The sequence below is a fragment of the Tamandua tetradactyla genome, chromosome 3, assembly GCF_023851605.1.
Source record: "Tamandua tetradactyla isolate mTamTet1 chromosome 3, mTamTet1.pri, whole genome shotgun sequence".
NCBI classification, from domain to species: domain Eukaryota; kingdom Metazoa; phylum Chordata; class Mammalia; order Pilosa; family Myrmecophagidae; genus Tamandua; species Tamandua tetradactyla.
This window is the reverse complement of record NC_135329.1, coordinates 80,816,258-80,838,977: the sequence shown is the minus strand read 5'-3', so window position 1 is coordinate 80,838,977 and position 22,720 is coordinate 80,816,258. Positions and strand designations below refer to the sequence as shown.

The 22,720-nt window shown below is 43.1% G+C and overlaps 2 protein-coding genes across 4 annotated transcripts in view; one reads left to right on the top strand and one right to left on the bottom strand.

Annotated features, from left to right (window-relative positions):
• Positions 1-21,073, bottom strand: part of THAP4 (THAP domain containing 4) — a 103,472-nt gene extending 82,399 nt beyond the window's left edge. For 2 of the 3 annotated variants that reach the window (XM_077153380.1, XM_077153381.1), the window contains exons 1-2: positions 20,094-20,226; positions 16,819-17,978 (exon numbers count right to left, since the gene is read on the bottom strand). In XM_077153380.1, coding sequence (XP_077009495.1) covers positions 16,819-17,978; positions 20,094-20,170 — 1,237 coding nt within the window. In that variant the 5' untranslated portion in view covers positions 20,171-20,226. Of the gene's footprint in view, positions 1-16,818; positions 17,979-20,093; positions 20,227-20,979 lie in introns of those variants that run through there. The other variant, XM_077153382.1, reaches the window with a different exon arrangement.
• The window catches only part of ATG4B (autophagy related 4B cysteine peptidase), a 60,122-nt gene continuing 58,241 nt past the window's right edge, over positions 20,840-22,720 (top strand). Inside the window, exon 1 of the mRNA XM_077153383.1 lies at positions 20,840-20,913. Within this exon, the coding sequence (XP_077009498.1) occupies positions 20,904-20,913 (10 nt within the window). The 5' untranslated portion in view covers positions 20,840-20,903. The remainder of the gene's footprint in view (positions 20,914-22,720) is intronic.

Genomic DNA, 22,720 nt, shown 5'->3' with positions numbered 1-22,720 from the left:
AGTGGAGTCAGACACCTATAAAATCTCTCACAGCAGTGGGACAGACGACCCCTTATATTAGACACAGAGACCCAAGCCCACAGGGACCCACAGCAGGGCACAAGCTGCTGGGGAAGGTGGAAGCAAGGAGATTCTAAAATGGAGGACTAGGGAGGGGACCTCAAAATATTCCCTAAAAGCAGCAAGTAGGCACGGAGAAGCTATCCAAATAAACTGTTTGCGGACCTAGGGGACAGGAGAGTACATTTTAAGGCCCAGATAAGTTAGGGACAAAGGGTCTGAGTAAATGTGAACAGAGCCCTGAGCCTTGGTGCCCCTCTCTCACCTTGAGGGAAACATTAGCCAGCAGCTAGATCTTTGCCTGGGGGGCCAGCTACAGACTGAGGATCTGGGGGTGTCCTCTACCCCATGGAAAGTGGAGGACACAGCCCCATATTTAGCCAGATTCTGGCAGGTGAAGTGAGGGCAGAGGAACCTACAGTCTCAGACCCACAGGTTCAGGACACTGCCTGGGCTCCAAAGGTAATTCAGCCCCGCAGGTAAAATGCAGCAGCCAGGGCTCCAAGAAGCAAACAGCCTCAGAGGAGTATGTCGCCAAATAGCGCCATCTGGTGGGTAGGCCAGAGAACTGCAGGGCTTTTCAGAGCTCATCCAGTCCCTGTTCTACCCACGGGAGCTGGACTACAGCTGCACACCTGTAAAGGGAACTGCAAAACTTTTCAGAGCCTCTCCAGACATCCTCTGCACAGGTACCCGGCCCTGTTTAGGCTGAGAAACACTGTCAAAGCAGTGTCTTATTACAAACCCAGGTAACAACTAAACCCTAGACAAGACAGAGAAGCCAGACTTCAGAATAGACCCATCAAGATATTCAGATGACCAGATATAACCAAAAAATCATAAGGCACAGAAAAACCCAAGAAGAAATAGCCCAATCAGAGTTAGAGGAGACAGACCAAAAAGTCAGAGGAGACACAGAATCTGGAACTAATCAAAGATGAGTAAGGAGATCTCCTGAATTAATTCAAAGAAATGAAGGAAAATGTGTATAAAGAGATAAAGGATATTAAGAAGACACTAGAAGAACACAAAGAAGAATTTGAAAGAATATATAGAAAAACAGCAGACATAATGGAAATAAAAGACATTGTAGATGAAATTAAAAATATACTTGGAGACAAACAACAGCAGATTTGAAGAGGCAGAAGGAAGAATCAGGAAGCTAGAAGACAGACTGAATTTGAACAGACAAAAGAACTAACAGAGAAAATTTTGTGCAGGGTCTCAGGGAAGTGACCGACAACACTAAGTGCAGAAATATAAGCATCATGGGTGCCTCAGGAGAAGAGAAGGGGAAAATGTGAGGAAGACTATTAGAAAAAATAATGGCAAAAAATCTTCCAACCCTTATAAAATGCATAAATACGCAAATGTAAGAAGCCCAACATCCTTCAAACAGAATAAATCTAAATAAATCTACTCTAAGACTACAGTAACCACTCTAAGACACATAGTAATCAAACAGTCAAATGCCAACAAGGAGAGGCGCCTGAAAACGGCAAGTGAAGAGAAATTCAACACAAATTAGGGAAGCCAAATAAGACTAACCACTGATTTCTCATCAAAAACCATGGAGGCAAGTAGGCAATATATGATATATTTAAGATACTGAAGGAGAAAAATTGCCAGCCCAGACTTCTCTACACAGCAAGGCTATCCTTCACAAATGAGGAAGAATTTAGGCATCCCTACAAGAACTAGTAAAGGAGTCCTGCTGGATGAAAAGAAAAGACAGGACAGAGCGCTCTGGAGGAGGATACAGAATAGAAGAACTCTTTAAGTAAGGGTAACCTAAATGATAAAAAGAGAGAGAGAAAAAAAAGATCTGACAAATAAAAACCAAAGAATAAGATGGCTGAATAAAGAACTGCCTTTACAGTAATAACTTTGAATGCTAACGGATTAAACCACCCAATCAAAAGACAGACTGGCAGAATGGATTTAAAAATATGATCCCTCTATATGCTGTTTACAGGAGACTCATCTTAGACTCAAAGATGCAAACAGACTGAAAGTAAAAGAATGGAAAAATATATTCCACACAAGTAGTAAACAAAAGAAAGCTGGGGTAGCTACACTAATATCAGTCAAAATAGACTTCAAGTACAAAAATGTTAGAAGAGATAAAGAAGGATACTATATAATAATAAAAGGGGCAATTCATAAGAAGAAGTAACAGTCATAAATATCTATGCTCCTAATCAAGGTGCCCCAAAGTACATGAGACAAACACTGGTAAAACTGAAGGGAGTAAACACAACTCTATAATAATAGGAGACTTCAACACACCACTCTCTCCAATGGTAGAACTAAACAGAGGGTCAATAAAGAAACAGAGAACCTAAATAATATGAATAAATGAACTACACCTAACAGACACATACAGAACACAGCATCCCAAAACAGCAGGATACACATTCTCCTCAAGTGCTTATGGAACTTTCTCAAGGATAGGTCACATGCTGGGGCAGAAAACAGGTCTTAATAAATTGAAAAATATAAAATTATACAAAGTACTTTCTGTGATCATAAGTGAATGAAGTTGGAAATCAGTAACAGAGAACCAGAAAATATACAAATAAATGGAGGTTAAATAACACTCTCTTAACCAATTAGTGGATCAAAGAAGAAATTACAAGAGAAATCAGTGAATACCTCAAGACAAATGAAAACTAGAACAAATATATCAAAACTTATGGGATGTAACAAAGTGCTAAGAGAAATTCATAGTGCTAAATCCCTACATTAAAAAAGAAGAAAGCTGAAATCAACGACCCAACTGAATAACTGAAGAAACTGGAAAAAGTACAGCAAACTAATCCCAAAGCAAGTAGAAGGAAAGAAATAACAAAAATTAGAGCAGAAAATAAGGAAATGGAGAATAAAAAATTAGAATCAATAAAACCAAAAGTTGCTTCTTTGAGAAGATTAATAAAAAAAGACAAACCCTTAGCTAGACTGACAATGACAAAAAGAGAGACACTGCAAATAAAATCAGAAACGAGGTGGGGCATTACCACAGAACCTGAAGAAATAAACAAAGATCGTAAGATCGCATACAACTGTATGCCAACCAACTGGACAACTTAGATGATATGGACAACTTTCTAGAAACAGACAAACAACCTATACTGAAGAAACAGAAGACCTCAATAACCCAATCGTAAGTAAAGAGATCAAATCAGTCATCAAAAAGTTACCAACAAGCACAATACCTAATTTAACTTCTATGTTCAGTTTAGTTGAACACCGTAAGAACATGGACTCTTGAATAGGGTATGAAATCTTGTTGGTATATCAGTGTGATGCCCTGATACATCCCAGAGTAATTTGGGCAGTGAATAAAGAAGTATTTGCAAAGTCCACTTGGGGACCTGGGAGAAAGGAGGAAATATTCAACTTTCCCATTTGGAGAATTCTTGATATTCTTGCAAGAAGTGGAGGACAACCAATTCAATAGGCTGAGCCCTCGATCTTGGGGTTCAACCCAATGAAACGTATTCCTGCAAACAAAAGGATAAACCTACTCAAAATTATGCCTCAGAGTCACCCCCAGAGAAACTCTTTTATTGCTCAGATGTGGCCTCTCTCTCTAAGCCAACTCAGCAGGTCAACTCACTGCCCTCCCTCCTACATGGAACCTGACTCCAGGGGTATAAATCTCCCTGGCAACAAGGGACAGAACTGCCATGATTTGCCATGAACCAGCATCATGGAACTGAGAAAGTCCTCTTGACCAAAAGGGGGAAGAAAAAAATGAGACAAAACAAAGTTTCAGTTACTGAGAGATTTCAAAGAGTTGAGAGGTTATCTTGGAGGTTATTCTTATGCATTATATAGATAATCCTTTTTGGTCTATGGTGTTTGGAAATGGGTGGAGGGAAGTACCTGAAACCACTGAGCTGTGTTCCAGTAACCTTGATTCTTGAAGACGACTGTATAATGATGTAGTTTTACAATGTGTGACTGTGTGATTGTGAAAACATGGCATCTGATGTTTCTTTTATCTAGGGTATGGATAGATGAGTAAAAAAATATGGATAAAAATAAATAAACAACAGCAGTGAGAAGGGGTAAAATAAATAGGGTAGATTGAAATACTAGTGGTCAATGAGAGGGAGTGGTAAGGGGTGTGGAATGTATGAGTTTATTCTCTTTTCTTTTTCTTTTCCTGGGGTGATGCACATGTTCTAAAAATGATCATGGTGATGAATACACAACTATGTAATGATATTATAAGTCACTGATAGTACACCATGAATGGACTATATGTGTGTGAAAATTTGTCAATAAAAATATTTAAAAACAGTAACATTATGAAACTTACAGGTTTTACAATGATAATATGGATAGCTTATTTAAATATGCCTATGGTTAAGCTAGCTAAGATACCCATTTTCTGTACTACAACAACAACAAAACTTACCAACAAGGAAAAGCCCAGGACTAGAAGGCTTTAAAGTGAGTTTTGCTAAGAATTCCAAGAAGAATTAATATCATTCCTGCTCAACGTTTTCAAAAAAAATTGAAGAGGAAATACTACCTAACTCATTCTATGAAGCCAATATCACCTTAATACCAAAGCCAGATAAAGATACTACAAGTAAAAAAAAACTTCAGCTCTATCTCTTTAATGAATATATAATGCAAAAATCTTCCTACAAAATACTTGCAAATGGAATCCAACATCATATTATACACCATGGTCAAGTGAGTTTTATTTCAGGTATGCAAGGCTGGTTCAAAACAAGAAAATCAATTAATATATCATTTCAATAAATCAAAGCAGAAAAACCCCATCATTATCTTGATCAACGCAGAAAAATCATCTGACAAAATTCAATATCTTTTCATGAAAACCATTTTTTTATCATGAAAGGTAGAAATCGAAGGAGACTTCCTCAACATGAGAAAGGGCATATATGAAAATCCCACAGCTAACATCATACTCAATGGTGAGAGACTGAAAGCTTTCCCTCTAAGACTGGGAACGAGACAAGGATACCCACTGTCACCACTGTTATTCGACATTGTGCCAGAAGTTCTAGCTAGAGCAATCAGACAACAAAAAGAAATAAAAGGTATTCAAATTACAGAGGAAGGAGTAAAACTGTCACTATTTGCAGATGACATGATCCTATATTTAGAAAGTCCTGAAAAAAACAACAGTAAAGCTACTACTTAATCATTGAATGTACAATGGTACAGCTGCCATGGTGGTTCCTCAGGAAGCTAAGTACAGAGTAGTCCTATGACCTGGCAATCCCACTACTCAGGATACACCCAGAAGATCTGAAAACAGGGACATGGACAGACATTTACACACTGATGTTCACAGTAGCATTATTCACAATTGCCAAAAGATGTTTAACAATCCAAGTGCCCAACAATAGATGATAAACAAAATGTGGTATACATATACAATGGGATATTATTCAGAGTTAGAAGGGATAAAGTCCTGAAGCACAGGACAACATGGATGAGCCTTGAGGACATTATGTGAAGTGAAATAAGTCAGACACAAAAGGACAAATATTTTATGATCTCACTAATATGAACTAATTATAATACGTAAACTCATAGAAATAAAATATAGAAACAGGTTACCAGGATATAGAGCGAGGCTAAAGAATGGGGAGGGGTTGCTTAATATGTGCAGAACTTTTAACTAGGGTGAACATAAACATTTGGAAATGGACAGAGGTTAAGTTAGCACATTATTGTGAAAATAATTAATAGAACTGAATGGGTCTGAGTGCCATGGAAAGGGAAAGTTTAAAGTCACATACACCACCTGAAGAAAAGGTGGAGTTAAAACAAGGGAATGGGGCAGGCCACGGTGTCTCAGCAGGCAGAGTTCTTGCCTGCCATGCCGGAGACCTGGCTTTGATTCCTGGTGCCTGCCCATGCAAAAACAACAACAACAACAACAACTACAAAACATGGGAATGTATGACATACTGAATCTTGTGGTGGACAATGTCCATGATAACAATAAAAAAGTTCTTTCATGTACTAGAGCAGATATACTACACCATTATAAGGAGTTAATAACAGAGGAGTATATGGGGAAAATAGTCCCTATTGCAAACTATGGACTATAAATCACAGTAATATTTTAATATTCTTTCATCAACAGTTAACAGATGTACCACACCAATACTATGGGTCAATAATAGAGGGGATAAGGAGTATGGGAGGTTTAGGATTTTCTTTTTATTTCTTTTCTGGAGTACTGAAAATGTTCTAAATGCACAACCATGCGGTGATACTGTGAGCCACTGATTGTATACTTCAGATAGTGTCTATGCTGTGTGAATCTATCTCAATAAAATTACATTAAAAAATAAAAAATAATTTTTTTAAAAAAAGAATGAGGCATCAAACCACAAGAAGACATGGAGGAAACTTCAATGCATGTTACAAAGTGAAAGAAGCCATTTTGAAAATGCCACATACTGTATAAACCCAGGATTTGACAAGGGCAAAACTAGAGAGACAGAAAAAGATCAATGGTGGCCAGGGTTTTGGGTGGGAGGGTGCTGGGGTGAATAAGTTGGCGCCCAGGGCATTGTTAGTGCAGGAAAACTGGTCTTTGGGAGGCTATAATGGTGGATCCACAGCATGATGCATTTGTCAAAACCCATGGAACTGCACAGCACAAAGAGGGACTGTGACCATTAGTTAGTGATGCTGGTTCATGGATTGTATCACAGGCACAGTTGTAATGCAAGATGTTAATAAAGTAGAAACAGGGTTGGGGAGATTTGTGGACTCTCTATACTAACTGCTCAATTTTTATGTAAACCTGAAACGGCTCTAAAAATAAAGACTATTCATTTTTTAAAAAAGTCAAACTTAGGTAGGTAGTGAGTAGAAGTTGAGATGAAACACCAGTATATTGCTAAAAATTAAGCTGGATAGCAGATCCAGAGGGGCTCATTATACCAGTCTGGTCAATTTGTATATGTTCAAGATTTTCTGAAGTTTTTAAAAACCCAGATTAATTCAAGCTATATATAGATAATGAAACTATAAAGGAATTAAGAGAAAACAAAAACATGTTTAAAGCAATTATTAAATTATTAAAGTGAGGGCAATGTTTGAATCATTTATTTCAGAGAATTAATAACCTTGTTATATCAAGAACATTTGTAATTCAGTAAGAAAAAGGTAGCACGGCCTTCAAAAGGTGGGCATGGCCTAGTCATGCAAGAAGCCGACGAGCCAGTGCCAGGAGGTGCTGCCTGCTGCACTGGTTGGAGGAATGCTTCCAGGACAAGTGATTCTCAGGGCTTAGAAAACTGTGACACTCAGTGGCTCCGGGAAAATAAGCACACACCGAAGTTTCCAAGGGCAAGGTGGTTACACCTCAGAAGCCCTAATCCTGCAGGCCCTCGGCCAAGTTTTAGGGAACTTTCTCGAAAATAAAAGGACTGTTAAATTGAACATCGTAAGTAAATGGAACCTTGAATAGGGCACGAGATTTTGTAGGTTTGTCCAGATTAGTATGATGCCCTGATATATTCCAGAGTGATTTGAACAATGAATAAAGAAGTATTCGCAAAGTTCCCTTGGGGGAATGGGGAAAAATTCAACTTTCCATTTGGAGAATTCCTGATATTCCTGCAAACAGTGGGGACAACCAAATCAATAGGCTGAGACCTTAATCTTGGGATTTGATCCCATGATACTTATCCCTGCAAAGGATAGGCTAAACCTACTTAAAATTAGGCCTGAGAGTCACCTCCAGAGAACCTCTTTTGTGGCTCAGATGTAGCCTCCCTCCCTCAGCCCACACGGCAAGCGAACTCATTGCTCTCCCCTCTCTCTGTTAGACATGACTAATGTGGGACAGAAATCCTAGAATGAGCTGGGACTTAGCATCAAGGTACTGAGAAAACCTGCTCGACCAAAAGGGGGAAGAGAGAATGAGACAAAATAAAGTATCAGTAGCTGAGAGATTTCAAACAGAGTCGTGAGGTTATCTTGGAGGTTATTCTTACGCATTACATAGATATCCCATTTTTGGTTTTTGGTGTATTAAAGTGGCTAGAGGGAAGTGCCTGAAATTGTAGAGTTGTGTTCCAGTAGTCTTGTTTCTTGAAGATGATTATATAATGATATAGCTTTTACAATGTGACTATGAAAACCTTGTGTCTGATGCTCTTTTATCTAGGGTATGGACAGATGAGTAAAAAATATGGATAAAAAAATGAACAAATAATAGGGGGAACAAAGGTTAAAATAAATTGAGCAGACTGAAATACTATGTCTGTATTTCAGTCAATGAAAGGGTAAGGGGTATGGTATTGTATGAGTTTTTCTTTTTTCTTTCTTTTGCTGGAGAGATGCAAATGTTAAAAAAAATGATCATGGTGATGAATACACAACTATGTGATGATATTGCGAGCCACTGATTGTAACCATGTCAATAATGTTTGTATGTCACGTACGTTTGTATGAGAGAGGCAATTTGTATATGTTGCATTCTATGTCACCTCCATATTAATATTTGATAAAGATTATAATTTATATGAGACTTCTAAAGCAGAATCAAAGCTACTCTTAGGGAAATGGCAAGGCTTCAGGATAAGTGATCCTATATGAATAGTAGCAAAGCATTACCACGTGGCAGAGAACACACACTATTAAAAATGTCTGAAAAATAAAGCGTGCAAGTTTTCAGGATGGCACAAAACAAAGGTAATGCTTCTTGGGGCACATTTCTTAGAGGGCTTGCCTAGTGTGCATATAATTGACTTTCGCTTGTGTTATATGACTGTTTGGTGACTACACTGAAAATCTGCACAATTCAGTTTTAGCTCTGGATTACTTCAGCTGACCTCTGTAAAGGTTTTATCTGCGTAGAGTGGGTGTTTGACTTGTTTTAATCTATTAAGGTTTTTTTTCTCTTTTCAATATTTAAAATAAAATTCGAAAAGAGGTGTGTGTTAATGCTGTGTGGGTTGGTTTTGATTTGGCTTCTTTTAGTCAGGCTTTCTGAACGTTGATATGTTAGGTGATAAACAAGTCCTGAATATGGAGCTCTTCAATTCTAAATCTATTAAAAACCTCTCACTTGCATAAAAAAGAAAAAAGAATGTTTGTATGTCTGTTCATTGTTTATAATAAAAATATTTTAAAAAATAAATAAAAGGACTGACTAATGAACAGAACAAATATGCACACTGACCCTTCCACAGAAGATCCCTTAAGTGACCAAAAGAACAAATCCATTATAGAGAAAACTACCAAGAGCACAGATATACTGAGGCATCAATCAAAGCTCAAGAGCAGAGAGGGATGGTAGGAGGAGGGTCAGGAGGAGGGGGACAGGGGGGAATAAGTGTGGGAGGAGGATGGGGAGGAGGATGGGACGGAGGAGGGAGGCTGGGAGGAAGGACATCAGGCTCAGGCCCAGCAGCAGGTGGGGTGGCAGGTTGATCCACACGCCCATGTGTTTCCAGTGGTGCACACAGAATGGGGTGAAAGAAGAGCAAGTGTGTGCTCTCTCCCTTTTCAGGGGATCATTCCTCCACACCTTCTCCTGGCCCCCAAACCTGCCCCTCTCCACAGTTTCCTACCACCCTCCTCCGTAGCTCCCCACCACCCTGCCTTACCAGACCCATCCTCCTCCCTTCCAGCCCCCCACTCTCCCTGCCACCCTCTCCACCACCCTTCCTGCTCTCCCTCTCTACCAGAACACTAGCAGCAGGGGTACATGCTTGTTTGTTTCCACCTGGAGAACGAATGTTCCTTGGCCCCATACTTTCTTCTGGCTGATGCCCCCTTGTCATAGTTAGACCCCTTAAGCTAAGGGGTCAGCCCCAGGCTCCCTTCTCGCTGTCCATCTCTCCTTCACCTGCTCAGACCCAGCTCTATCCCAGGAGGGTGAGGTCAGTAATGACCCTATGTGGCCAAAGCTAGCCACCTGCCTCCTGTCTGACAAGGGAGGCACCCAGCCCAGCTGAGCATCCCTCTCAGGCTTCCTGAGACCATGCCCTTCTTCCCCAGTCTCCTCTCCTACAACGCCCTTTCCAACAGGGCCTGCTCCTGGGCAGGGTCACAGAAGCTTCAGGAATTACAGTTTTCGGGGTAGCCTCCTTCAATCTGACCCAGCATCAGTATCTAACCATTCCCCCACCCCCCACTCCCCATCATACTCAGCACTTCCAGCCATATACTTTGGCTGCTTTTTCCTCTCTCAGCTCCCCCACCAGTAGGTTCTACTGTGCCTCTGCCAGGACTTAAACCAAGCATAATCCACTCCTCTTCATCTTCACTGCCACCCAGTCTGAGCCATCACCCTCCGATCTGGGACCACCCCCAGGCCCTTCAAAGCCCCCTGATGCTCCCATACTTGCCCCTGCAATCCATGCTTCACAGGGCAGCCAGAATGAAATTAGATCATATTGCTCCCTGCTTAAAACCATCCAATCGAGAGTACAGGGGTAGTTCGGTGGTAGAATTCTCGCCTGCCATGTGGGAGGCCCATGCACTTCCCAAACAAACAAAAATTCAAGACAATGGTGCTGCAATAAGGGTATACTCACATGCAAAAATGAAATGTGACCCCCCAATACAGTATACAAAAATAAATAAATAAATAAACCATCCAATCCATTCCCAGCACATTAGAAGGAAATGACCAAGGAAACAATAGAAGGAAATTCCCCAGACCTACAAAGCCAGAAGTTTCAGCATGAAAGGACTGTAAGTGGATGAAATGACTACAACCCACGATGGACTCAGCTGGTGGCCTTCTAAACCCCAGTGACAGAAAGAAAACTCAGGAAACTCTTCTCTGAGAGAAGTGGCCAGTTACAAATCTAATTGGCACCAGACAGCGGAGCAACATATGATAAATTGATGCCTCAAAGCTCTGGCAGCAAAGGATTTTAAATCTAATTTTTTTTTCTCAACCAAACCAGCAAATGTGTGTGTATGAGTGTGTGTGTGTGTGTGGGGGGGGGGGGGGGGGGTGCAAAGTAAAGACATTTTCTTACAAAAGGACCCAGAAAATGTAAACACCCAAAAATCCTCTCTCAAAGTTTTACTGGAATAAAATTTTTTTAAAAATCCATAAACATTGCCAAAAAGGAGAACAAAATTGAATGCAATAAAGAGTGATGAATAGGTAGCCAATAAAATAAATAACTGTTGTTTCTTGGTGGGGGGAAATAAGAACAAGCTGGTGCTGAGATCCCAGACCACCATGGAGGTTTAAAGTGAAGTGAGGAGAAGCCATTTAGACACTAACTATTCCAAACAAGGACACGCTACATGACCCTTTTAAAAACCGGCGGTATCCACGAGAACAGAAAAGGAGGAAACAATGAGAAAGTCTAACAAAAAGTGAAGTAAAACGGTAGGTACAAATTCCAACTTGTCATTAATCACAACTGCAAATGTATCAAGTGCTCTATAAAAAGATAAAGAGTCTCGGATTAAGTTAAAGTGTAGCTGTAAAACCAAGTCAGATGAAAAAGCAGAAAATAGAGATGAAGAAAGAAAACTCTAAACAGGATGAAACAGCTTTTACTTATTTATAACAGGAGGGAGCAACCACGCACCTGTTATGGGCTAAACTGTGGCCTTCCCCCAATCAAAAGACATGGTCAAGTTCTAATTTCCTAACTCCTTAATTCTAAAGGTGTACTTTATTTTGGAAATAGGGTCTTTGAAGACGTTATTGGTTAAGATGTAGCCAAAGTGGATTAGGCCCTAACCCAATGTCTGGTGTCCCTAGGGGAGGAGCAGAACCGGACACAGACAGACAAAAGTCACCACGTGACTGAGGCAGAGCCTGAAGCCCAAGGGTTGCTGGCAAACACAGAAACCAGGAAGAGGCAAGGAGGGATCTAGCCCAACAGATTTTGAACTTCTAGCCTCCAAAATTGTGAGACAATGAATTTCTGTTATTTTAAGCTACCCAGTTTGTGGTTGTTTGGTATGGCAGCGCCAGGAAACCAAGACAGTATCTAACAACATGGTCCTAAAACATGTAGTGAAAATTGATGGACATGTAAGAAATAGACAAAGGCAGGACCACAGTAAGAGATAAACCTTACCTTTCTTAGAAATCGACAGATCAAGTAGATAAAATAAGTAAGGGAACAGAGCTACTTACTAATACAGACAAGCTAGAGCCTATGGTGGGAGTGTATAACGGTACAGCTGCTGTGGAAGACAGTTTGGCGGTTTCTTAGAAAATTAAATTATCAAGTTGCTCTACAAACTGGTAATACCACTACTCAGAATATACCCAGAAGAGCTGAAAGCAGTGACACAAACAGAGATTTGCACACTGATGTTGCTAGTGGCATTACTGACAATCGCCAAAAGATGGAAAAAATCCAAGTGCCATCAACATGAATGGACAAACGAAATGATATACATATATATGAAGGAATATTATGCAGCAGCAAGGAGGAATGAGGTCCTGAAGCACCTGACAACATGGGTGAAACTTGAGGATATAATGCTCATTGATATAAGCTAGACACAAAAGGATACTGTATGATTTTGGTTAAGCTATTATGATCTTGGTAAAGGTAAACTCAGAGGCTTATAATGTAGAATATAGGGGACCTAGAGATACACAGAAGCTAGAGATGGGTGAACCGTTAGCTAATGAGGTTGAAATTAAGTGAGTGAATAGAAGTGAAGGCTGTTCATTAGTAGGTTTATAAGTAATACTGCCATATTGAAGATGAAAGGGGTTTATAGAGCTATATATCCCACCGATTAACACTGCAACTATAAATGAGTTCTTGCAGGAACTACTTCAAAGGTGTGACTTTTAAAAAGGGTCAATAATAGAGGGGTATAGGGAGAAAACTACTATTGTGCACCATGACCTATAGTTAACAAGAAAACATCAAAATGTACCACAGTAATACCAGGGGTAAATAACTGGGAGAGAGGGACAAGAGTTAAAGGGAGGTTTAGATTTTCTATTTGGTCAGGGTGTATTTATCTGTCATTTTTCTCTTTCTAGCAATGAAAATTATCTAAAATTGAGAATGTTGACAGCTGTACAACTAAGTGAGAATACTATAAAACGTGGATTGTTTACTTTGGACATTATCCATGATACCTAGTGGACGGAGTCTGGGTGAAGAATACACTGACTGAGAAGTAAAACGGCTAAGTGTGGTATATATTTCTGATGGAATATTATGCGGCCCTGGCACTGTGGAAGCAACAATGCCTTCCTGACCAAATGGGGGAAAGATGTAACAAAATAAAGTATCTGTGGCTGAGAGAGTTCAAACTGAGTCCAGATGCTATTCTGGAGGCTACTATCACACAAATTTCAGCTAGATATTGTTAATTACCGCAGTTTGCCAAACCCCAAGCAAAATCATTCCTGCCAACACTAAAAAATACCTAGGGTTCTATCTGAAATTCTATAAAGTTTCATGCACTAAGATTACTTTCCAGAAATCTACAACCTCTAGATGGGTTCCTAGGCCAGATAAGTCCTGAAACCCAGAAGGGCCAGCCTCTCCAGAACAGTTCTATCCTCCTGTCCTATATTGTCACCACCCCTTTCCAACATGGAAAAGTCAGAATGGGCATACTCCAAATATCTCTAAAGATTGGGAAAAGGAGGAATTAAAACAGAAAACACAGGATTTAACAAAGGAGTATGACTACTGAATCATTATATTGATAATTCTTTTAGTCTCCAGGGTCTTGGAGTAGCTAGAAAACCTGAAATCGTGGAACTGTAACCCCTCGCAAATGCTGAAATCTGTTCTATAACTACTTACTACAATGTCCTTCAAAATTCATTGCTTTTTGTATATATGTTATATCTCACAATAAAGAATGTTAAGAAAATAAAAATAAAATAAGCTAGAGCCCAGCCTCCCTCAGTGACAGAGAACAATGTAACCAATGACTGGAGAGGATACATTCTTTTCAAGCAACAATGAAACATTCACAAAAACTGACTATGTATTAAGTCACAATGAAGTTTCAAAATATTCCAAAACACAGAAATCTTGAAAAGAGCATATTGTTGGACTCTAGTTCAATGAAATGAAAAAAGAATGACAAAAATTTAGCTCTTCTCCCCCAATCTAACCATTTAAAAGCTTGTCAACAGCCTTCTAAATAATGCTTGGATTCAGAGAATCAAAACTGAAATTACAAACTACTCAGAAATGCCAGTAATCAAAGCAGCACGAGGCAAGCCCATGAATGTGACCATAGTGACAGGAGATATACAGCCTTAATGGCAGGAATTAGAAAAAGAAACTGTAGAAAATAAATTCAGCCTTTACCTTCAAAGGCCAGAGGAACAATAAAATAAAACCAAAGAAAGTAGAGAGAAGTAAAAACTAATAAAATAGATAGAAAAAACACAGACTTCATCAATAAAGTGAAAAGCTAGTATTTGGAAAGACCTTTAAGAGTGACAACTTTTTGAAGTCTAACCAAGAGAAATGGAAAAAGGTACCCCAAAATATCAAGCATAAGAATCTACAAAGACAGCTTTAAAATTCTAAGAGACTATAGTACATTATTTTGTATTTCTAAGAGAATACAGTACACAACTTGAAGATTCTAAGGGAATACAGCACATACTTTGATTGGCACACCTGAAAACTCAGATCAGTGATCCGCAGCTGGGTGACTCTTCTCCCAGTTGCACTTAAGTGGGGGTGGGGTGGGGGCGGTGGCTTTGCTTTGTGTTGTGCTAATAGTTGGGGCCCGAAGGGTCCAGGAGCTCCTGTAAAGCCTATCACAGTAAAGAGCTGTCCCACCTGAAGCGTTACACACCCCTTGAAAAACAATGATTCAGATGAAAGGACCGATGCTGTAGGAAAATGATTTCCAGATATGTGTGCGTGGGTACACGTGTATTAGTTTGAAGTTATGTTCCCCAGAATGGCCATCTTCTTTTTAATTCTTTTACTGGATCAAGTAATCCTTTAAGGAGATGAAATTAAGAGACGCTCATAGAGTGATGCAAATGTTCTAAAAATGATCATGGTGAAGAATATACAACTATGTAATGATATCGTGAACCAGTGATTGTATAATATGGTTAGACTGTATGTGTGGGGATATTTCCCAATAAAAATAAAAATAAAAGAGAGTCATATGTATTTAGAAAATAAAAATAAATAAAAAATAAAAAAGCTCATAGAGAAAATGTGCGCAGAAGCTGAGAGAGGAAGCCACTGAAGTCAGAAGGTGAAGGCAATGAAACTGGGAGAGAAGGACCAGCAGAGGTCACCGTGTGCCTTCCATGTGACAGAGGTGTCCCAGATGCAGGTAGCCTTTCTTCAGAGAAGATATCATCCTGTTGATGCCTTAATTTGGACATTTTCATGGCCTTAGAACTGTAAATTCCTAACCTAATATACCCCCATTGTAAAAGCCAAGCCATTCCTGGTATATTACATTCTGTCAGCTTTAGCAAACTGAAAACAACAGACTAAGAATTATTATTCTCAATATGTAAAGAACATCTAGAAACCAACTTTTAAAATGTAATCAACAGTAAAATAAGGGGTAAAACAGGAACATAACCAAAAAGCCTATAAAAATATATTCAATCTTACATTTGTACAGGTACAAAAACATTTAGAAAATAGTCTAAAAGACTACCAAATGCCAAATGTGTAACAGCAAGAAGGAAAAAAATTGAGGAAATGGGTAAGAAATGGGAACTTTCATTTCTCATTCTATATATTTCTGTAAGGTTTTAATTTTTATGAGAGAATGTATTCTGCTAGTCTAGATGTTTAAAATTTTTTTTTTTTTTTAAAGACAGAGAGAAGGAAGGAAGGATAGAAGGAAGGAAGGAAGGAAGAAAGGGAAACATTTTTAAACATTTTCTTGTTTTATTGTATTCTGTTTCTCCGTTTTTGTTACATGGGCTGGGGCCGGGAATCGAACCGAGGTCCTCCGGCATAGCAGGCAAGCACTTTGCCCGCTGAGCCACCGCGGCCCGCCCTAAAATATTTTTAAAAGGAAGTGTGTAAATAGAGAAGATAGCATTTAACAAATGAATATGACTGCTGAATCAATATATTGATATTTCTTTTGGTCTCCAGTGTCTTGGAGCAGCTAGAAGAAAAAATGAAAAATCATGGAATTGTAAACCATATTAAACTTTAAAATCTGTTCAATAACTACTTGTTAAAATGTACTTGGAAATTTATTGCTTTTTTGTATATATGTTATTTTTCAAAATTAAAAAAACATAAAAATATAATTATTAATGTTCAAAATTTTCAACTTCAAGGACACTCATCAAATCATAAACAGGAGGAATCTCCCTATGATTGTAAGAGTTTCCTATATTTTTCCTGATAGTTTGTTTATTTTATTTTTGCATTTAAATCCTTAATCCATTTGGAATTAACTTTTGTGTAAGGTTTCAATGGATGCTAACTTTCCTTCTCCCAAATGGCAGACCAATTGTGTAGGTACCATTTATAGAGTAGTTCAGACTTTTCAACTGACCTGAACTACCACCTCTTTCATCTGTTAAATCCCCATATACACACATGCCCTCTAAGGACCAACAGCAAATTCTGCAGGCTCACTTGCCTTGGTGCCTGCACCTGCAGAGCACGGACACAGTCAGGGCTTCTGACCAGACTGCAGTGGGCATTGAGAAACAGCATGTGCTTCCCTGGGGGTGGCATCTGGCACATGTCGGCCACCTTGCAGGAAACCCCTAGTAAGGAAAAGGGAGGGAGGTGCCCGCTGTGCGCTCTGGGTACTGACCGCAGCTGGGGGGCAGCAGGCCGTTCAGGTAAGGGATGCTCACTCGCTTCAGCTCATCCAGCTTCTCCCGCAGCTTCCGCACCTGGCTGTCAGAGCGGCTGACCCGCTGTCGCAGCGTCTTCAGCTCCCCGTTCTTCTTCTCCACTTGTTCTCGCAGGCAGCATACTTGGCTCTTGCTCTGCCGTGAGGAGAAGCAGTAGGAGTGCAGTGAGTCGATGAGTCTGCAGGCCCCGGAGGCCGACAGGATGACCTCGTTGATGGACATGGGGCTGGCATCACTGTGCTCACTCTGCACAGCCTCTGTAGCAGGCTTGGGGGTGACGTCTGCTGGAGGAGCGGAGGGGCCCTGGGAAGGCTTCTGAGGTGTGGCGGTGAGGGACGAGCTCGGGGGGCTCTGGGCCAGGCCCTTGTCAGGCCCCAGACTGTCCCCACTGCAGCTTGGCTCCACGTCTCTCTTCAGCCTCTTCCGGTCCATCTGTTCTCTTGGGACAGACGGTCTCTCTCGTGTGTGCCTAGAGGAGAAACTGTATGAGTGGAGCGAACCGATGAATTTGCATGCCCCAGATCCTGGGGGGGTAAAGTCATCCATGGAAATGCCGCTCTTATCTATGACACCAGCCTCGGTGGAGGTGGTATTTCCATCACCAATGTTTATGGCAGACATTGTGGCTTCTCCCTGGCTGCCTGCCTTCGGGGTGGCCAGGCTCTCTTCTGAAGTTCTTTTCAAGGACTGCTGGGCCTGGACTTGACTATCGGCTTCTTGGCCGGCCCTGGGTGTGGCTTCACCCTGCTGAGCAGCTCGCTTCAGCTTTCTGCACTCCGGTTTGGCCATCGGTTTTTCACTTGCAGACGATGATGAAACTTCGGCTGCTTTATCATCCACTCCACTTACATGTCCTCTCATGCTTCCTGTGCTTTGGCCAGCTTCCTTTCTCCTGGTGCGGCCATGGCCAGCAGCCCCCCTCTTCTTCTCAGCCAGGTGGAAGATGGAGGGCACGGCCGTGGGCTTGAGGAGCCGATGCTGGTCCTCCAGCCTCTTGGAGAAGCTGTCTTTGGTGAAGTGTTCACTACACAAGAAAGAATACTTTGTAGGAGTCCAGTTGTCCCTTTGAACAGCTTTTAACCACTGGATCAGGCGTTTTGAGTCCTTCAGAGGGAACCTGCAGGACAAATGACAAAGTAATTAGAAAAAAATGTCATTTAATGTCTTCTCCCTAAATTATTACCTGTAAGAATAAAGAAAGTTGTTTTGTAAGCACCAAAACCTGTACTGATTTCACCCATTTTTAAGATACTTGAATATAAATTTAAGGAAGACAATCTACTTACAAAATATTACTGGGTAGAAAGATCAAAAACCCATCATCTACCCTTAATGTTCTTATAGTCTGTGGGGCAGGTAAGGAAAGAAGGTAAATAGCTCTTTCTGAAGGCTAATAAATGCTCTGTGGGCACAGGGAGTGCAGGGAGAGAGGGTGCAGGGCAGCACTCCCTGTGTGCCTGGGCTGCAGGCCTTTCAGTGCTGAAATAAGGGTAGTTGGGACAAACAGAGACAGTGGGGGTGGGGATGGGTAGTTGCATACTTAGAAGTCAAGCAGGGTGCTGGCTGGCAGAGATGAAGCAAGTGGCCACGAGAGCATCCCACATGCCCAGCACAGTACCTAGCTCCAAATATGGCCCAAGCAGCTTCTCTGACTATCACTAAGAGAAGGCCAGACCCAGAAGCTATGTTCTGTGTTCCTATTAGATTTCCACAGACAAGCATAAAACACTTCCCTTTAAAAAACAACAGGCCTCTCGACGATATTGAATAAGATACCTAATAACTAATAATCACTTCTTCTCCTTAGAGCAGGACCTATATCTAGAAAATGCCAGATCAAATTGACAATTAGAGGGGCCATCATTCAGGAATGGCTGTCTGCTCCACCTGGGGTCATCTAATCTACTTGGGGCCAAGGTGGGCCAGGGTCAGGACCGATCTTGATTACACTAAAAAAGTTCTAAGAAACATGGCCTTCTAGTGTCCTTCCTCAATGCCAAGAAGATCCTGGATGCTGTGCTCTCTCTCTGAGTTAGTTTTCCTCATGGATTCCGTAACTTAATGTCCTTTGCCTTGATATACCATGTGAATTTCCAAAAGCAGACTTCTTTGCAATGCTCTGCCTTATTTTCAAAAAGAGTAACCAAACTTTGGGGCACAGGTGCTGAAAGAAACTTTGGAGAAAACATGATGGCAGACTTATGCAGTAATCTATTATTACTAGTTCTTTTGATAAACTGTAACAACTAAAGACCTAAGTGAATCACTGCTAACTTTCAATAACCACCAAGGTAAAGACTATAAACAATACATGTATTTAAGATTTTTAAAACTTAAATGTGGGATATAAAACAAAAACACCTGTAAGGTGGCTTTTAAAAGAATTCCTTCAGTTCCTGTTCTGATACCTCCGTTGTGTAAGCCTGAAGCAAAGGACTCATTCAAATGACCTGAACCCAACAACCACTTCTGGGGGAGTCAGACGCTCTAGGGAGAACACAAACCCCTTTCTCCCATCCCCTTAATTTCGTGAGAGTCCCTGTAAGAAAAGCGGGCACTCAGTGGCCCAAATGAGCCTTCCCTACCGGCCTCAAGCTCTGCTTGATCCCAGATTCTGTTCGAACTCCGGCTTCTGCTCTGAGGCTGGGTTTTCCAAGCCTCTCTACGTACTCACCTTCGGAGCCAGGCGCCGGGACCACCGCTCTCTGTCTAGCTACACAAAGCTACCCATTCCGGGGCCTGCGGGGACCCCTGCCCCCTGCTCCCCCCCATTAAGATAACGTCTCGGGAAGGCGTGCTAACTCAGGAAGTGCAAGGTGCATCTCCAGGCATATTCCCGACGGCAGAAAGCAAGGCAGGCTCCCTGGCGCATCAGAAGCGCAGAAAAGTCGCAGGCAACACAGAGAGACAATTAAGCCCGAGGAAGAGCGCGTCCCGAATACCGTGCGCCTGGAGATCAGCTGCGCCGGCCCGAATCAATGGGAGCGCGAGCGGCGCGCGGGCCTGAGGGATAGCGGCGGGTGGGCCCGGGGGTCCTGGGTCGCGCGGGCCCAGAGACTGCGGCCCCGCCAAGGTCACACAGCGCCCGCGGAGCCCCCAGTCTGGCGCGGACTCAGTAGCCCGCGAGCGCCCCGAGGCCGGATGGACAAAGTCCCCCACGGCCGGGCCGCGCGGCCTGTGGGCCTCAGTTTCCCCCGGCGGGGGCGTGGCCGGGGGCGGCGGGCTGGGTTACCTGTGGAAGGAGACGGCGCGCTTCTCCCCCTTGCCCTGTCGGTTGGAGCAGTTCACGGCCGCGCAGCAAATCACCATCTCGGGCCTCGGGGCCGCGGCCCGCCGCCCGGCCCTAGCCTCGCCGCGCCGCGCCCGGCCGCGGACCGCCCTGAGGGAGGGAGCGCGCCGGTCCCGCTTCCTCTGCCGTACGGCAAGATGGCGCGCGGGCGGCCGGGGCCTCGCTTGCCAGGCCGGTCTGAGCGCGCGGCGCCCGCGGCCCCCGGCGCCCCCGTGGGTCTCGGGGACCGAGAGGCAGCCGCGCTGCAGGAGACGTTGGAGGAGGGGGCAGGCGAGGGAGCCGCCCCCAGCAGGTCTCCGTACGGCGACATGGGCGCGCCCGCAGTCCATCCGTACGGCAAGATGGCCCCGCAGGCCGGCCAACTCTCCCGACCCGGGCTTGCTGCTGCGCGGCTTCAAGGACTCTCCCTGGGTTCCCTAGATGCAGCGCCGCGGCCAGCACGCAGTGCCCTCGGAGAGGGTGGAAACGGGCTTAGGACGCCCGCGGCCTGGCCTTCCGAGGCTCCACTTCCCCCACGCAGCCGACCCCGCCGCGCGCTCCGCACGGCCCTAGTTGGGCGCGTTGTAGGCGTTCGGCTGCGCCGCCTGCGCCGTACGCCAAGATGGCGTCGACCGGCGCTCCCCCGCCCCCGGTCTTCGCGTCGCCGTCCGCGCGCCGCCTCCGATTGGTCCCGACCGTGTCCCGTCGCCGCGTCGCGCTGCGGGCCCGTCGGAGCGACGCCGCCGCGGGTCAGTCGGCGGCCGGAGAGGGAAGATGGACGCAGGTGAGCAGCTGCCAGGCGTCGGGGCCTGTCTCCCCGGAAGGCGCGCGCCCCGCCCCTCAGCCTCACCTTTGAGATTGCCGCTTCCCGGGCTTGAGGCCGCCGTTGCCGCCTGGCGGCGCGCCCCTTCTCGGGGGACAAGCCCGCCGCAGCCTGTGCTCCGGCGGCCGCCGCGGGGGCGTGGGGCGCTGGTTGGGTGGTGCGGGGCGCGGGTGACTTCGGAGGATGAGGCAGCTGGGGGGAGTGAAGGTCGGCGGCGCGCCCTTCCACCGCGCTCGGGCGGGTTTGAGCTTCTCGTTTCTTTTCTCTACTGCGGGGAGTTCTTGTTAAGTTTTTGAGTCAAGTCGTCGCGAGGTTGCAGACTTGATCTCCCCCGGGGATGGAATGGGCTAGAAATGACAGCAGGGAATGCGGGGCGCGAGCGAGCGGCCCGCGGGCTGAGGGCCCAGGAGAACCGCTACGATCATCCGTTTCTGGGGACCAGCGTCGCTGGAAGCTTTTGTTCGCCTCCCAGCAAAGATTTAAGATGTGGAAGCTTTAACTATAAAGCTCTATTAGTAAACTAGAGAGAGAAACATGTTCCAGTAACTACATCGCATCTTTTTTTTTTTTTTTCTCGGAAACCAATAGATTGTCCAAGCTTCCTTTGTTGTGAATGAAAAGAGAGACAGTGGGTCCGTCACATCTTAATCTCTTGGGATTCTAATACAAATAGGGGTAGGGTATTGATGTTTTTGCTTACTCTATCCCGTCAAGAGAGGGCAGTACCTTAATTTTTGTTGACGAGATAATTTGGAGAGTTAAGTCAATACCAAACCCATCTTTTTTGCCCACTAGCTCTGAAAGCATTTTTACAGCCGTTTTTCATTCTATGTAAGCCATGCATAACCATCCTCCTCCAAGTGTCCATTTTCCCCCCTCCCCCCATCTGTAAAGGAAATCTTTCATCTGGTTTAATTCTACCTGTCATCCTCAATGGCATTGCTTTGTTTTTCTTTTCCTGGCAGCTGCATCATACATTTACTAGTATCTTAGCTTGGGAATGGTAATGAGCGTGTGCAGCCAATTTTATTTCAATGATTTATGGCAACTTATGACTAAATGTGTTAGATGACAGGAGGAGGAAACAGGTCTTGAAATCCCAAGGAAGTCTGAGAAGTTTGTTTTTAAAATTAAATATCAGAAACTGTTAAACTGTTTGTGGTATGAGTTATTGGGGTGGGGGCAATGGGATAGAATCATTTACTTAAATGTTTTCTTTTTAGATATTATTGTTTGGATACTAAAGACCATTCATAGAAGAGCTTTGACTAAAGTGGAAAACAGTTCCATTTCAGTCATATTAAATGTGAGAATCATTACTCTCAAATTTGGAATACAATTGTAGAGTAATGAGATGGTACCATGATAGAACACAGCAGGCTGCCACCTGTGGAATCATGGTAGAGAACTATAGGAAAAATGAAGGACAGCACTCATGCTGATGCAAGTATGTTTTATCTTTAGGGTGTAGTGAGGGTTTTTCTTTTCTACCTTAACGCTGTGCATCCTTTTGGGGGGAATGAGTAATGGTCCAGCCCTCCCCTAATCCCTGGAGCTCTTTCAGTATCTGCTTACAGATACTCTCTCCTTTGATCAAATGTGATATAATACAGGGTTATTTTTACAGTCATTCATTCTATAACCTATGTTTACTGAGTGCCAGTTATGTGTTAGATTCAGGGATAGAGAAAAGAGCAAAATAGATAAAACCCCTGCCCCATGGAGCTGATGTTCTGCACGTGAGATCAAGTGAAAGCAGCATGACAAA